Here is a 16,149-nt window from a genome sequence, read left to right as displayed (position 1 = left end):
ATCCTTGGTGGAATTTCTAAGTTGAGTCTTATAACACCCTGCAGAGGTAGTGAGAAAAAGAAATTAGAACCAAGACTCACCATGTCTACAAGCAAAAGATGTAGCATGCAAAATGTCCAGAAAGTAATAGTTTCTGGAAACACTGGATTCAGCATTAGTCCTTGTATAGCATTAAAAACCATATGCAAAGAGACTTTGATGAAGCAGAAACACATGCTTGAGAAAGCCCAAAAGAACAGAGAAAGAAGAAATGAGGTTTGAGGGGAGAGAGAGAAAAAAACTAGGATGTAATAAATGTAATAAATTAAATATGAACTAACTGTAGTCGTTATAGCAGTAAGCAGCTGCCTAATGAGAAAAAATTGTCTATTTTATAGAGCATACAGTTAAAATTCCCAGAAGAATATACAAGTCTCAGGAGCTAGTTTTTCTACTCCAGGCAAATCTGTATATAAAAATTAATTATGAATGCAAATTCCTTCAAGGAAGGTCCCCTCATGGCTGTAGGCAGTATAATGCCACAGAAAGAAGAAAATTTGCCCTTTTAGTTCCACTTCTTTTGAAACAAGTAATTTCCCTTACAGATCAAGAAAACACATTTGCATTCCTTAAAGTGGAATTCAAATATGTAGTGTTCCCATAAGAGCAATCCTAGGGAAAGATCTCCATCTTCAGAAGGTCAGTTGACCTCAGTCCCATTGAGTTGATGAGATTTGTAACTAACAGTGCCATCCTCAGAAGAATTACAGTGTTCCAAGTTCTTTGAAGTCAACGTGCTTAGAAGAGTGTGTATGCATGTAGGTACGTGTGTCTGAGTGTGTAGTGCTATCGAGTTGCTTGTGGCTTATGATGATCCTATGAATGAATGTATTCCAAAATGTCCTATCATTAACAGCCTTGCTTGGGTTTTGCAAATTGAGGGCTGTGGTTTCTTTGATTGAGACACTCTATCTCTGCTTAAGATTGCACTGTTTTGTAGAGTCAGGTCACAAAGTCTTATGGGAGATGATTGCTTTAAATCAAGAGTACATTTTACCCACAATCTACATGCTGATTGTTTAGTATCCCTGTGTCAATTGTGCAGGACAGCTAGCATTGTGCCAAAACAATGATCATAGGTCTAAACCCCTTGAATAGAAAATACCATTTCACAGAGATACTGGATGATTTACTTCCTGTGCCACCATCACTGCTGGGAGTGAAATTTGGGAAATGAAACAATAATAACAGAGCAGCATCTACTATAGGCTAAGTCAAAAGGAAGGCACAATTTTGATGAGCATTAAGAAACGTCAGTACAGTACAAGAAGAGAAGTAATCATTTGCAAAGAACTAAGGCAGTGATACCTGTGCCTCAGGAGCCATAAGTGACATGCCACCTGTGGTCCTAGCACCATTTCCCAGTGGGGTACCCCCCACATATTCCAGGAAAGTTGGTAATGCCCCTACCCAGTAGGGCTGATGTCTGACAGAAATTTTGCACCTTGATACAGCCAACACTGAGGGGATGTAGAACAGGTAGTCTGTGAGCCTCCCTGAGTTGTGAGCCTCAGTGCCAGTGATAGGACACCCTTTCCAACCATCTCCTACCCTTCTTCACTGTTATTTCAGTACCCAGTCAAGTTTCCAAGAAGACAGAAAGCTGGCTGCAGATAATAAAACTATCACAATAGCAGCCTGCCACCTGGGAAAACAGCAAGCTAGCTATCGTATGTTGGTGGTGATTTTGATTGCCCTCTTTCCACTGCCAACTTTCTCTACTTTTGGTTCTTCAGCAAACTCACTCTCTAACCCAACCTTCCTATGCTGAGAAGAGAGCAGGAAAACAGAGAAGGAAGCCAGTGTGGTGTAGTGGTTAAGAGCGGGGGCTTCTACTCTGACAAGCTGGGTTTGATTCCCTACTCCTCCACATGCAGCCAGTTGGGTGGTCTTGGGACAGTCACAGTCCAATTAGAGCTATTCTTAAAGAATAGCCCTGTCAGAGCTTTCTCAGCCCCACCTCACAGGGTATGTTGTGGGGAGAGGAAGGCAAGGTGATTGTAAGCTGCTTTGAGATTCCATCTGGTAGTGAAAAGTGGGGTATAAAAACCAACTCTTCTTCTTTTTCTCCCTGAAGATACAGAAGGGTTGGTTAAGGTTTAACTGTAGTGAGGAGAGACAACCCTACATGTGTACAGGCACTTTGATAACTCAAAGGTAATAGTTATATGTTTATATGAACACTTATATCTTATATTATTGTGTATTTATTTAGTCCTGTGTTTCCTTTAGAATCATAGAATCAGAGTTGGAAGGGGCCATACAGGCCATCTAATCCAACCCCCTGCTCAACACAGGATCAGCCCTAAGCATTCTAAAGCATCCAAGAAAAGTGTGTATCCAACCTTTGCTTGAAGACTGCCAGTGATTGTTGGTAATTGGGAATGTGGTTCTTTCTTAGCCATGCAATGAGTACCACAGGTCTGAGGTTTTTGCTAAGCATTCATAAGACAAGTGGTCCAACTATTAGTGGACCTGTGCTCCTGATGTTCAATAAAATTGAAGTTTTATTATAGAGATATCCACAGGATATGGGACATTCCCATAACATAAGAAAAAGGCACAAATCAAGGGCTCCAGGTGAAAGTTATTGTGAATTATAAATAAAAGAGTAGAAGGCTAGATTTTGCATCAGTCTCTTCCAGATTAACAAAATTATTACAAGGATATGAAAAGGCAGCAGCAGTGTAGAGACAAGAGTGATCACAAAAGTTATCATGCTCAGTTCCCTCCACCCAAAGAGAATCCATGATGCTTGCCTTTTTGGTTTCCTAATCCCTCCCCCAACCAGTGGTTTTCACCCATTCATGATGATCCTAGGAACCTATCCCCCATAAATGGACAGCCTCCACTGCATTACTTGAGCCTTCGGGAAGGGTGGTATATAATACAATAAGTAAGTTAAGTAAGTAAGTAAGTAAGTAAGTAAGTAAGTAAATAATTCTATTTTAATTATGTAAAATTGTCTAGAATTTTGATGCCCTTCGCTTCTTTCCAGAAAAGAATAATTCCCACCCCCCCAAAAAAATGGGTTGGGGGTTTCTATCCCAGGCCTTCACATGGAATAGGCTGCCTAAGGAGGTGGTGAGCTCCCCCTCACTGGCAGTCTTCAAGTAAAGGTTGGATACACACTTTTCTTGGATGCTTTAGGATGCTTAGGGCTGATCCTTTGTTGAACAAGGGGTTGGACTAGATGGCCTGTATGGCCCCTTCCAACTCTATGATTCTATGATTCTATGCTTTCTGCTATACAGGATTGCTCTCTTAATGTAATGACAATGCCCTTGATGGCTTAATATTCAGGAATTGTACAATTATTGCATTACATTGGGATGCTGTCAGTTACAAGGCCAAATGTTAATTTGAATTAAATTAAACCACTGTCTTTTAGAAGAACTAATCTTTTAGAACAACTAATCTTACTGATGTCTGTAAGATTCAGGCAGTACTTAACATGGCAAGACCCAAAGCTATCAAAAGAATTCAGCAGTCACAGACACATGGCTTTATGTCAAAACACTATGTATCTGGCTGAAACTTAAAGACATCTCACCTAAGAGTCCCCCTCCATGACGTTACAAAATAGACAAGAATGTGAACCACAGAAGGACAGTTCATAGATTTCAATAGTCACTCACAGTAATGACTGTACTACTCAAGGAGCAAGATCAAGGTTCCACAGATGCTTCAAAAGAAAATCTGTGAAACACAAGAGTAAATAAAGGCAGGGCTGAATGGCTGACTTGAACAAGCCTACAACATGGATGGGGAGATTTAAGACAGCAAGGTATATGTTGTGGGAACCAAATATGGCCCTTTATAACCCCAGTATGCAATGCATGGGCATGGACTTTAACAAATTACACCATTCAATGGGTGAAATGAAATATAGTACTGCAGTGGTGTCACACAAATGAGACTTCCACACATCTGTTCCTGACTTTGTCTGATTTTCATTATTCCATTGAAGAAAGCACGGGAGTCATACAACTGGACCTGTGCATGCAAATGTTTGCATACAAATGTATGCACATAATGACTGTATTACATATTAATTTTTATGTTGGGTGGGAAAGAGATTAACCCTCCATCACATGGGCAAGAGCCCCAGTTAAAGTAGTGAATGATCCCTTATCTGTTTTATTCAAAAAGTGGTGATACGAGATCTATTTTTGGAGACATTTGAAGCCCACCTTTCAAGGCAGAGTATATGATTTCCATTTTATCCTTACAACAATCCTGTGAATTTGGTTCAATTCCAAGACAGTAATTGGCCCAAGGTCACCCACTGAGATGCTGGCAGGATGAGGATTTGTGGTAATTCACAATCTGAGCCTAATACTCTGACCCCTATACCACATGGATTCTTTGATAGGGAGCCTAATCATACTTCCACCCTCTTTTCCAGAAGGATCCTTGGTTTTGCACTGAAAGCCCATCTTTTGAGTCATTATGATCCTTACTCTTTATTTTCTACATCAGTCAACCCAGATGCCAACAAAAACAAAAGCATAGAAAACCAACAAATTTTAATATTTGAGGTTAGAGGTGAAGTCTATGGGAAATTTAATGAATTTATCAGCTGAAAAGAACACTAGGTATATTTTAGACAATATACATGTGAATCAATTCCCATTCCTTAGCCAAAGACAATAAATCAACTACAAATATTTGAGAGTGTAGAACAAAAATACCACAAAACGAAATCTCAGGGGAATCCTGGTTGTTTCTCCTTTCCCACATACCTCTAATTTTAAGCAAGGCAAGTGAATTTCTGTTGTCTTTATAGTGGCAGTATCTTTATAACCACATGGGGCTAGAATCACAATTTTATTGTATTTCTTTTTATCCATAGAGAATTCTATTTTGCTCTTGCCTCTCTTCTCCTTCTCATAGTCACTGACTCCTGACAGCTTTTTCTGTTCCAAATGTTTGATTTTCTCTTAGGCACACAAGAACTGTTTTGCTGCAACCATTTTTCTTCTACAATTACACATTTATACTGAAGAAATCAAACATTTTACCATTGTCTCTCAAAAAGAGGCAAGCTTAATAACTTCTAACCAGGCATCTTTCTTGTAGTTATTATTAAAAATATGCTGATTCAATTGCACAGAAAAAAACTTTGCAATGTATAGCCAACAACAGCACTTCTAGTCCGAATATACCAAGGAACCTGTCCCAAATGCAAACACACCCTGCCTGTGTGAATAAGATTGTTAGATTGTTCTTATACAAAATAATTCTTATTTTTCAACTTGTCCTTCATCTCAAAGTCATAAAGAATCGTACAAATGCTTACACGCACACACACAAAGCAAAAACAACACTCCTTTGTATTCATGGCACAGGAATGGTGCTGGCAAAATCGCTTACTTCAGTCTTTCTCATGTCTAGAATGCAAGTACTTCACCAAGGGCATTCCTTCTAAAAGAAAGTATGGAGTATTTTGTTACACACTTTGTGTGAGGAGGTCATGCAATTTGTACTGTCCCCCAAAAACAAAAGCAGCTCCTAACTAGCCGCTTATAGAGATAACTGGCATAAAGGTAGTAACCCCCCCCCCTGCATATTTTATTTGGACAGAATTTTCAGGTAACAGGATTTTTACTGGTAATTGTGCTGCTGTTCCTCTTAAACTGGTTTTTAATTGTTTTTTGAAATGTCGAATTTAATATATATCCAGTTGTAATGACTCACCATATGAACCTTGTGTGTGTGTGTGTGTTTGTGTGTGTGTATGGAGGTTTGTTAACTCAAACTATATCTAGCAAACTTGGTCTCCACTCTCTCTTGAGGAGGCACACTCCATCGAATTCATTGGAGACTGTATGGGTGCAGGGGTGCGAGATTATAAACCAACCACTATTACACAGAAAAAGAAATAAAAAGCTGAACTATTCCCATAGGAGGAAGTATAGGCTTATGGGAAATGCATAAATGTTATATTTGCTACCAAAATACTGTGGACCAAAACTCAAGTGAAATGAAATACGACAAGAGTGATTTTGTGGTTATGTACTAAGCATGAGATACCAGAGAATATAAGTAAGTCTTTGAATTCATGTACATACACATGCACACATGCATAAATATAGGATATCTTGAACGGAAAAGACTGGTGGAGATGCATGGCAATTCACTACTAGGACAACCAAAAACATTGGTCGCTCTGCTATGTTCATTGTAAGTGATGAATGTCTATGATCAAAAACTGTTAACTGTACTAGCAGCAGGCAGTCAAGGTAGTTTATTTCTGCGACAATGATTGCTGTGATAAGTTAATAGTAACAACGGATGCTACAGTGCAGTGTAGTGCGTAGAGTGCTTTAGAACTAGCTAGACCCATTCCTGTGTGAAATGCTCTCCATCAGCCTAACAGGGTAGTTATGGAGGCAAAAGGTGCCACATGTATGTCAATCAGAGCTCCTTGGAGGAAAGAAAGGGGGATAAGATTTAAGAAAGAAGAAACAGCATGACTTGTTAACAACAGGAAGGGGTTAAGAGCATTCATGGTCATGTCCACTAAAGAATTGTGAACAACCTTACTGGTCCGTACAGAACCCCCAAACAATAACAAAACCTAGCTTTTATTAAGCCCAACCAAATTGACACAAAACGTTGTTCAAGCTTTTGTTGTTGTTGTTATGTGCGAAGTCGTGTCCGACCCATCGCGACCCCATGGACAATGATCCTCCAGGCCTTCCTGTCCTCTACCATTCCCCGGAGTCCATTTAAGTTTGCACCGACTGCTTCAGTGACTCCATCCAGCCACCTCATTCTCTGTCGTCCCCTTCTTCTTTTGCCCTCGATTGCTCCCAGCATTAGGCTCTTCTCCAGGGAGTCCTTCCTTCTCATGAGGTGGCCAAAATATTTGAGTTTCATCTTCAGGATCTGGCCTTCTAAAGAGCAGTCAGGGCTGATCTCCTCTAGGACTGACCGGTTTGTTCGCCTTGCAGTCCAAGGGACTCGCAAGAGTCTTCTCCAGCACCAGAGTTCAAAAGCCTCAATTCTTTGACGCTCGGCCTTCCTTATGGTCCAACTTTCGCAGCCATACATTGCAACTGGGAATACCATAGCCTTGACTAAACGCACTTTTGTTGGCAGGGTGATGTCTCTGCTTTTTAGGATGCTGTCTAGATTTGCCATAGCTTTCCTCCCCAGGAGCAAGCGTCTTTTAATTTCTTTGCTGCAGTCCCCATCTGCAGTGATTTTGGAGCCCAGGAAAATAAAATCTGTTACTATCTCCATTTCTTCCCCATCTATTTGCCATGAATTGAGAGGGCTGGATGCCATGATCTTTGTTTTCTTGATGTTGAGTTTCAAGCCAAGCTTTAGAAGTCACCATAACTCTTCATCAGGTTGGATTTTACAAAATTATAAGAAGATAGAAGGGTGGAATCTGGCAATTTCTAGTTATAATCTGCTGTTACAAGGATCCTCTGAGAAATGCATGCAAGCACAAGGTTTATTGCTGATGTAAGGTTACAGCACATTCTCTAGGGAGAGGCATTCTCTTGCAGGATAAGAGCAAAGGGCAGCACCCGATAGTCTTTTTTTTATTAACAATATTTTAAATAAATGTCACTAACTGGGATTATTCTGGGCCTTCTACTGGAGAAGTAGTTGTGAGGACCTTGAATTCTTGCTACCCATGCAGCACTTTTGAACCAGACAGGCAAAGGTCTGTTTAGGATTAGCATAAAACGGAGCACCCTGAGAACCAGAGCCCCTATTTTGTATGGATTGTGTTCTTTTCATCATCAGTGGCCATGCAAATACGGCTGCAAGCTTTCTGAGGAGAAATGAGTCATGACCATCACACTCCACCAAAACAATATTTGACAGACGATTAGAGAAATGTACTGGCTTCTATGCATACAGGAATAATGTAGATTTGCTAAGTTTCTCTCAATAGACCATCAACTTAACACTCTGCCAACTGTCCAATTACTTCTATTCATGTTGAGCTAAATGGGTTCCTCTCCAGCCACATATCTTTCTTTTTAAAGTATAATTAATGAAGCTCATCAAAGACTGGAAAACAAGCCAGAGAACTAACTACTTAACTGACATGTGAACATGAAGGTCATGTGCTACTGATCTCTGCAGGATGTTCATGTAGCTGACACAGCATACAAAATGTGGCAGATGTCCCATGCTGCATTGGGGCACGCATTTGGATAGTCGGATTGGAAATAAAGAGATACTACAAAACGTAGACTCTATGAGCCTGGGGCTCACATGCCATTGTCAGATTAGCCTGCAAATAATGTAAAACCCAAAAGTACTTCATCATTGCTGCTGTAACTTTATCTGATTCTCTAGACACTAATTTTGACAAGACCTTGTGACTTTGCCAAATAGCCACAGCTGGTTTTCTCTGCAGAAATACTTTTTGCACAACCTTTTATCTGGCTGCCTTAACACACACTAACAAGCTTATTGTGTGAATACAGGTTATAAAAATGTACAGTGTTACAGAGCATACAATAAAGGTACTAAACATGCGGTGATATGTCCCCATTTTGGAGCTGGGTTGGAAAAGAAGAAAGGTGTATTTCTATTATCTGTTACAGTAAGCAGAGAAAAGGTAAGGGAAGAGGCTCCAGCTATCCTGGCTTCCCTTTGTTTCCTAAAATGGGGGGAAAGAGGAGGGATGGGAAGGGACAGAACCTTTGCGACTTTGGCTCCACGTTATCAGAAATCTTTTCCCCTCATTGTGGCAAACAATTATGCCTGGCTGCACATGGAGGCCAATCAACAAACTTTTTCCCCAGGAAAATAGCAAGAGAAAGCAGAGGAAATACATTCCAGATGGAAGGCTACTGTTTTACCTTTCCCACCAAAGTCAGTCTTTTCTTTCTATGTTTCCTAAATTGGCCTACTGGGACTGGAAAGACCTTTCAATATGGAAACATTAGGCTCCTGTTTCTGTTCAGGTCATCTGAAGGTGAACTGAAAGAGATATAGGTGTTTATAAGTCCAGGGATGGTACCTTCCTAAACTCAGCAACAAGGCTTTATTTATAATTAAAATTTCTGTACTGCCCTTCTTGACATTATTGGCTTAGGGCAGTTCACATCATTTAAAATAAAAAATAGTAAATAAATAACCTAAAACAGTTCAAAATACTCCAAACCTGCATCAGATAAAATCTTGGTTTCAGCATCTCCCCATCCTATTCAGGGGTGGGGTTATTCTTAGGGAGAACCGGTCAGAGTGTATGGTTTAGTTGTTTACTGGCCCCAACCAAAAGCCTGGCAAGAAATGGGTTTGGTAAAAGGTATTTGTGCTGGTTGTCCTGGGCCCACGGGATACCTACCTGGCCTCGACCAGGGCTAGGGCCTTTTTGGCTTTGGCCCTAACCTGCTGGAATGAGCTCCAAGAAGAGCTAAGGGCCCTGAGGGAGCTATCTAGGTTCTGCAGGGCCTGCAAGACAGAACTTATTGTTTTACCACCATCTTATAACTGTGGGATATTGTGATTATTGTTGCTGCTGTTTTAATGGATTTTATGAGATATACTGTTTTATGGTTTTACCTTGTAAGCCGCCTCGAGGTGACATCATTGAGAGAGGCCGGGTATAAATATATAAATAAATAAAAACAATAGGCCATTCTGTTATCCTGTCCATAGCATCTTCCCACCTTTTCAGAATCACATAATCCTCAAAGCCCTAGTTTCCCTCAAAAGATGTGGTCAAAGACATTTAAATTACAACCACGAACAAACCCATGGATAGGTTACCCCCTATTGTAGGCAATCCAGTTTCCTGAATTTAGAGCACACTTGCTCCTGCTGGAAGATCCACAGGCAAGAAAATTCCACGGGCAAGGAAAGCATTCAAAGCACATATATGTCAAGAATCAAATCAAGGGGGTAAGTGATGTCTAAAGACTTAATCTAAAAACATGACAATTCAATTTACACAAGCATACCTTAATGGGCAATCTGTTCCACTGTGCAACAAAACTGTGTTAGAGCTGCTGCTGACTGATTTATGTAAATAAAAACTTGCAAATGGCAACTTCAGTTCTTTATGAGCAGCTCTTCTTTAATTAAGAACCTATATTCTGTACATATTCTTTACAACCTGAAACATTTTTGAAGAAGTGATTTTGTTCATAGTCATAGGTCCTTCACAAATAACAAATAATGTGCATTTTTCAGGATGTACTAAATCATACATTCCAAACATAGAACTCAACTACCTGATCAGAAGTACTAAATCTTTTTGAGCCACTGTTGTATCAGAAATAGATTATCTTTGGTATTTATTTGTGTTTGGCAAAGGATAACACACACTTCCAGCACTCACCATTAAAAAATTAATAATTTAAAAATTGTTATTTCTCCAACCTTTTGGCTAATTTTCTAGGACACATTTCCTAACATACATTCAGTCTCATGTAAATGTCACTTTTCCTCATCTTCACCATGTTGGAGGCACAAATAATCCTGTTATTTTGGTATGACTGTCAGCATAGGATGCTGGAAACCGACATTGAGAGAATGTATGATGTAAATTCTGTGAAGAACGAACTGGAGAAGAAAATTCAAAAACTATCAGTATATTTGGTTCCATGCATGTCTAACCCTAGCTAATAGATGTGCAAGCAGATTATGTCGGCTCAGGAAGGTGATGTCACTTTGAAAATAATGTGCTAATATGCAGAAATGTCCCTTTTCAAAAAGGAGAAATGTAGGAAAAAGAAGTGGCAGAGCTTCAGGGCTACTTCTGCTTGGGCAGCACAGAGATGCTGACCACATCAGAATGGCTCAGCTCACTTGCAGTCATCAGTGGTAAAGGAATAATGGTCATTGCCTTCTAAACCAGCAGTTCCCAACCTTTTAAGCAGAGTGACCCACAAATACAAATGTACTTGGTATCATGACTCATCTAGGGCTGGCCCAAGTGTTTATGTGTGTATCCTAGGCAAACTATTAATCTGGCACCCATCACATGCAGCATTTCATTTTCTGCAGTGGCCAACCAGACAGTCTCGAGAAACAAACTTTTTAGAAAGGGCACAGCTGCCCCCAATATGAGTGCCAACCAACCAGTATTCCAAAATTCACAGCTGTTACGTATGGAGTTCACATTCCAACCTGTGACCACCTTTTCCTTCTTCATTAGTCCATCTATTCTCCTCTAGGATTCTAAGAAATCTGCTCTAGAACCATACAAATAAGTCTTACTTGATCAACATGTATACACAGTGAAGAAAAAAATACCAACTGATATATGACATAGAAGATATTTGCTTCTGTGGTCACACCTTGAATTCCAAAATACAAAAGAGAGCAAGGGTGGCCATTAGGGAGGGCGAACCTGCAGCCCATTTTTGGGTCCTGGCCCACAGACTGGGAAATACTGTTCAAGACCCACACCATCAGCAGATGAGTCTGAGCCAAGACCCTTGAAATGGACTCCATCGGCAATGGTTCAGAGAAGACAAAGGTATTTTGAGCCAGACCGTAGTGGCTTAAGCATTTTCTAAGTTCCTCCTGTTTTTTTCCCCCTGCAAACAAGACACAGTCACAATAACAAACTATTCAGAGAATGCTTTCTGTTCATCCTTACCTGACCAAGGGAGGGAAGAGTTCCATAGCCCATTGGCTGGTTCATTATTCCTTTCTGCTTCATAATAAGCATGCGTTTCTGCTCTTCACTCAAATGTGCCATCTGAGCCTGCATTTGTGGTTGTTGGAGCTGCTGAGGCTGTTGGGGTTGCATGTATGGCATCATGGGGTTCTTGCTTGGATTGGCCATTGGTGGTGTCATTCTCTGACTCAGATCAGCATTAAAATGAGTCAGAGGTTTAGTGTTGCCATAAGAAAGCATATTGGTTTGTTTGCTCAAGGAGTTTGTACCTAGGTTATTTGGCTGCTGACTGATCATGTTCATGTGGTTCGAAGGGAGGTAGTTATTTATTGTAGTCTTTTGTGGGTTGTTTGCCGTAGGAGGCACAACAGGGTTTTGGTTGTTAAAGGCTTGGGGATACATCATTGGGCTATTTGGTTTATCTGTACTGAAGGGTCCTCCATAGGGACTAGATGGAGGTCCCACAGGGGACCAACTAGATGCTTGATTTGGATGCTGCTGCTGCTTTTGCTGCATGAGCTTCGCTCTTTGCTGCTGCTGTGCTGCCATCTGTTTAAGCTGCTCTGCTGGAGACAAGTCAGTACTAGACACAGCCACTGGCCCCGACCCTGGGCCCGCTGTTGTCACCGTTGCTGAATTTATAAGATAACCATTGCCAGGTCGTGACTGAGTTTGGCTCGGGGTATGTGCTTGGCTGGGCGTCTGAGGTGACTGAACAACACAGTTTGCTGGTGAGCTATCAAGGACTGGAGCAGAGGGTGCACTAGAGACAGAAGATATGCTAGAAGCTGCAGGGACATTTGAAAATTGAGGACCTGAAGAAGAAGGCCTTACTTGGGGAGACCCTATCGGTACATGGGCAAATGGAGAGTGTGATGGATCACTTTTAACACTTGCACTCTCTTGAATCTCAGTGGCTGGTCTGGGAAATTCAAGTTCCTTCTTTTCTTCAAAATCTTCATTGAACAAATCTTGTATATCATCCTCTGGAACAGTATTAGCCAGCTCATCTATCAACTCCTGCCACTCTTGATCATTCAGATTAATATCCGAAAAGAGTTTATTCTGATTTGAGAGTGAGGTGTCAGAAGTGTCAATGCAGCTAGGATCATCCAGTGGCTCTTGTTTCAGTTCCTTGTTGTTGTGCAGGATGCTGAAACTGTCCTCAAGCTCACTGCATCCATTGATTGGGAGTTTTATCTCCGGCAGTCCAACATTCTTACCCAAGTCATCCAGACCCCCAGCATGAGTTCCACTATTTTGCAATGGTAAGGAGGGCTTCATGTCAAGCTGATGCAAAGGGGAAAGAGAGGGCAAAGGCAAGTTGTTGGGCAAATTGCTGATTCCATCCAATCCAGGTACATCCTTTCGAATCCGCTTGCTATTGTCGCACACGCCATTCTGCTGCTCGCCATTGAGGGGTGAACGGGCGCCTTCCAACTTCCTCTTCACGGTTTCTTGTAGCTTGAAGAAACAGAACAAGCGAATTAATTAGACCCTTGTAGAGTTCAGTTTTTCACAACAACACAAAAAGAACAACGCTTACTACTTTAAGTATATTCTGCTTTGCAGAAGAGTCTCTTTTGAGGTCATTAGCTGGAGGTAGGCGTCACTTTTTGAATCATGAGGGAATGATAGGGCCATTGTTCACCACACTTTTCTTTCCTGACCCAGTATCTTCGCTAATCAAAGAGTTTTTTGTGGACAAAAATGTCCAAAGCTTAGTATCATAGAAATATTGGGGAGGAAGAAATGATGGTTTCCATTACAATGATTACTATTTCATAACAGCTTCCACTCTCGTAACAATAACGCCTCTATTCAATCTCAGTAATACCAGACATACACATGCCAGTACTGTGGAGCTTTACGTACAGGGAGCCCTTGGTGTGCTTGTAGTGCCGACCAGCTGCCACATGGCCTCAGCAAGATGCTGGCTAGATTCCCCTCAGTGATGCAGGACTAAATGGGAGATGAGTGAGGAAACAGGGAATAGAAACATAGAGTCCCCAATACAGAGGAAGGCAGTCACGCCTAAGACCCATTGATTTAAGTGAGGCATCAGTATGATTCATTTCCTACAGAATATTAGTGATGATGCTAGTATAACATTCTCAGTTCTGACTGTGGATCAGACTGCTGTCTACTTCCAATGGATTAATACTGGGAAATCCTAATATTTAGAAAGATAATTCCCATTATGCACTCCAGCCAAAGTTAAGCACTTGTCTCAAAACAAATAAACAAACAGGATATAATTATGCACATGTTTAACAGTGTAATTCTATGCAGAGTTGCTCCAATCTAATTATTGGGCTCAAACCGGAGTACCTTTGCATAGGATTGCACTACAAATCTCTCTCAAATAATACACAGAAAGTAAAGCACTTAATTCTGTCTGATCACAGGCAAAGGCCAAAAAATTGCCTATGCAGCATCTATTGCTTGATGCCACCAAAAAAGAAAGAAAGAAAGAATATTACCAATAAATAATTAATAAATAATTAATACATAGTAATTTGGTTACTAATTAAGTATCTAGTCTAACTAAAGGGAAAGGTCACAACATTCATTTTGTTAACCAGTTCCAGAAATAACATCCAGTGTTTTATCTCTCTGCCTTGATATGCATAGTTCAGGCTAGCCTGATCTTGTCAGATCATCCAAGCTAAGAAGGGGTAATATTTGATGGGAGGCCACCAAGGAAAGGCGAGATATCTATACAGTGATGCAATGGCAACTCGCCTCTGAATTTCTCTTGCCTTGGAAACTCTACATGGCACCAAAAACTGGCTGTGACTGGACAGCACTTTCCATCACTATTTTATATCTCTCTGAAAAGTAACAGTAAAACCTCTGTACTTTTTCAGTGTGGCTTCATTTCGACTAATATATTTCTATTGTAGCACAAAAAAATTTACTTGCAGATACTGCTCTGCCAAAAGTTATATCTAAATTACACATTGTAATTTAAAGTCTTTTATTCAAAGTAAAGGTAAAGGTAAAGGTATCCCCTGTGCAAGCACAGAGTCATGTCTGACCCTTGGGGTGACGCCCTCCAGCGTTTTCATGGCAGACTCAATACGGGGTGGTTTGCCAGTGCCTTCCCCAGTCATTACCGTTTACCCCCCAGCAAGCTGGGTACTCATTTTTCCGACCTCGGAAGGATGGAAGGCTGAGTCAACCTTGAGCTGACTGCTGGGATTGAACTCCCAGCCTCATGGGCAGAGCTTTCAGAATGCATGTTTGCTGCCTTACCACTCTGCGCCACAAGAGGCAAAATAGAGAAGAGGCAATAGAAAGGATACAACTTCAAATAACTTATATTAAATATTAGAACAATGGACAACTGTTTAAGATCTGGATATGATTTTCATATTTTATAACTACTAACATTCAGTTTGTACCATTTTTATTTACTTAGCAGAAGATTACATTGTACTCTAATTTATCATCATTTTATCATCACACCAACCTTGTGAGGTAAGCTAGGTTGAGTATAGGAGTGTCCTAAATGAATTTCCATAGCAAAGTGGGGATTCTATCCCGGATCTCCAAGACTGTAGTCTGGAATTCTTATTCTCTGCATTATAAATTTTTCTCAGTTTTTTCCTACTCATCTATTATCCTTTAGACCAGGGGTAGTCAAACTGCAGACCTCCAGATGTCCATGGACTACAATTCCCATGAGCTCCTGCCAGCGAATGGACATCTGGAGGGCCGCAGTTTGACTATCCCTGCTTTAGATATATCCTTGAAAACAAACACAAATCCTGCCTCCCTCAAGGGCCAGTTAGAAGTGGCCAGCTTGTGAATGCACCCAATGCACGAACTGTTCTTAGTTTCCCACATGCAGCTGTTTTGAATAAAGTGCTATATTCTGGCTTCCCTCCACACCTTAACTGTTGGGAATGAATAAGGTTTATTAGAACTATTCCTTTAATTGTAGTATACCTCACTATCTCGACTCCTTGGCTTTATTGCACTGTTTGCTATCATTCAGCCGAGAGCAAGATTTTGGAGACAAGACAATGCTTAGACACCCTCAAATCCTACTTAAGCCCTCTAAATACCATCCAAGGAACAGTGCTCAAATGAACAGTGATCTTCTAATACGGAAAACAGATGCTACAACAGCCTCTTTCCAGCCTCTTAACTGTTGGAACTTACTGGAGCAGTACAAAGAGTGACCAACAAGAGCAATGACTAGTAATTGTATTTAAATAGGAAAGTTGCCATCTTGTTCAAATCAGGTTCCTTGTTACCACTCACACCCCAAATAATGCTGGCAGGCTACAAACTGTATAATATATATGGAGCAAACTGGGAATAAGATTCTCATTCTGTGTGTTCAATAATAAAACTGCTGAGATCCCTCCCCTCCCCAAACCCTTCCTTCCCCAGTCTTTACCCCCCCCCCCAAATTTCTAGGAATGTCTTAATACAAAGTTGACAACCCTACAGCTTAAATTTTTTAGTGCTATGCCCACACCACTGCAATC

General features: G+C 40.8%; 1 protein-coding gene across 2 annotated transcripts in view; it reads right to left on the bottom strand.

The window, feature by feature from the left end:
• MAML3 (mastermind like transcriptional coactivator 3) overlaps nucleotides 1-16,149 on the bottom strand; it is a 307,203-nt gene that overhangs the window by 116,679 nt on the left and 174,375 nt on the right. For both annotated transcript variants that reach the window (XM_077300246.1, XM_077300247.1), the window contains exon 2: nucleotides 11,627-13,111. In XM_077300246.1, the coding sequence (XP_077156361.1) occupies nucleotides 11,627-13,111 (1,485 nt within the window). The remainder of the gene's footprint in view (nucleotides 1-11,626; nucleotides 13,112-16,149) is intronic.

The sequence above is a fragment of the Paroedura picta genome, chromosome 10 (assembly GCF_049243985.1).
Source record: "Paroedura picta isolate Pp20150507F chromosome 10, Ppicta_v3.0, whole genome shotgun sequence".
NCBI classification, from domain to species: Eukaryota; Metazoa; Chordata; class Lepidosauria; order Squamata; family Gekkonidae; genus Paroedura; species Paroedura picta.
The sequence above is the reverse complement of the archived record's forward strand: the minus strand, read 5'-3'. Positions and strand labels throughout refer to the sequence as shown.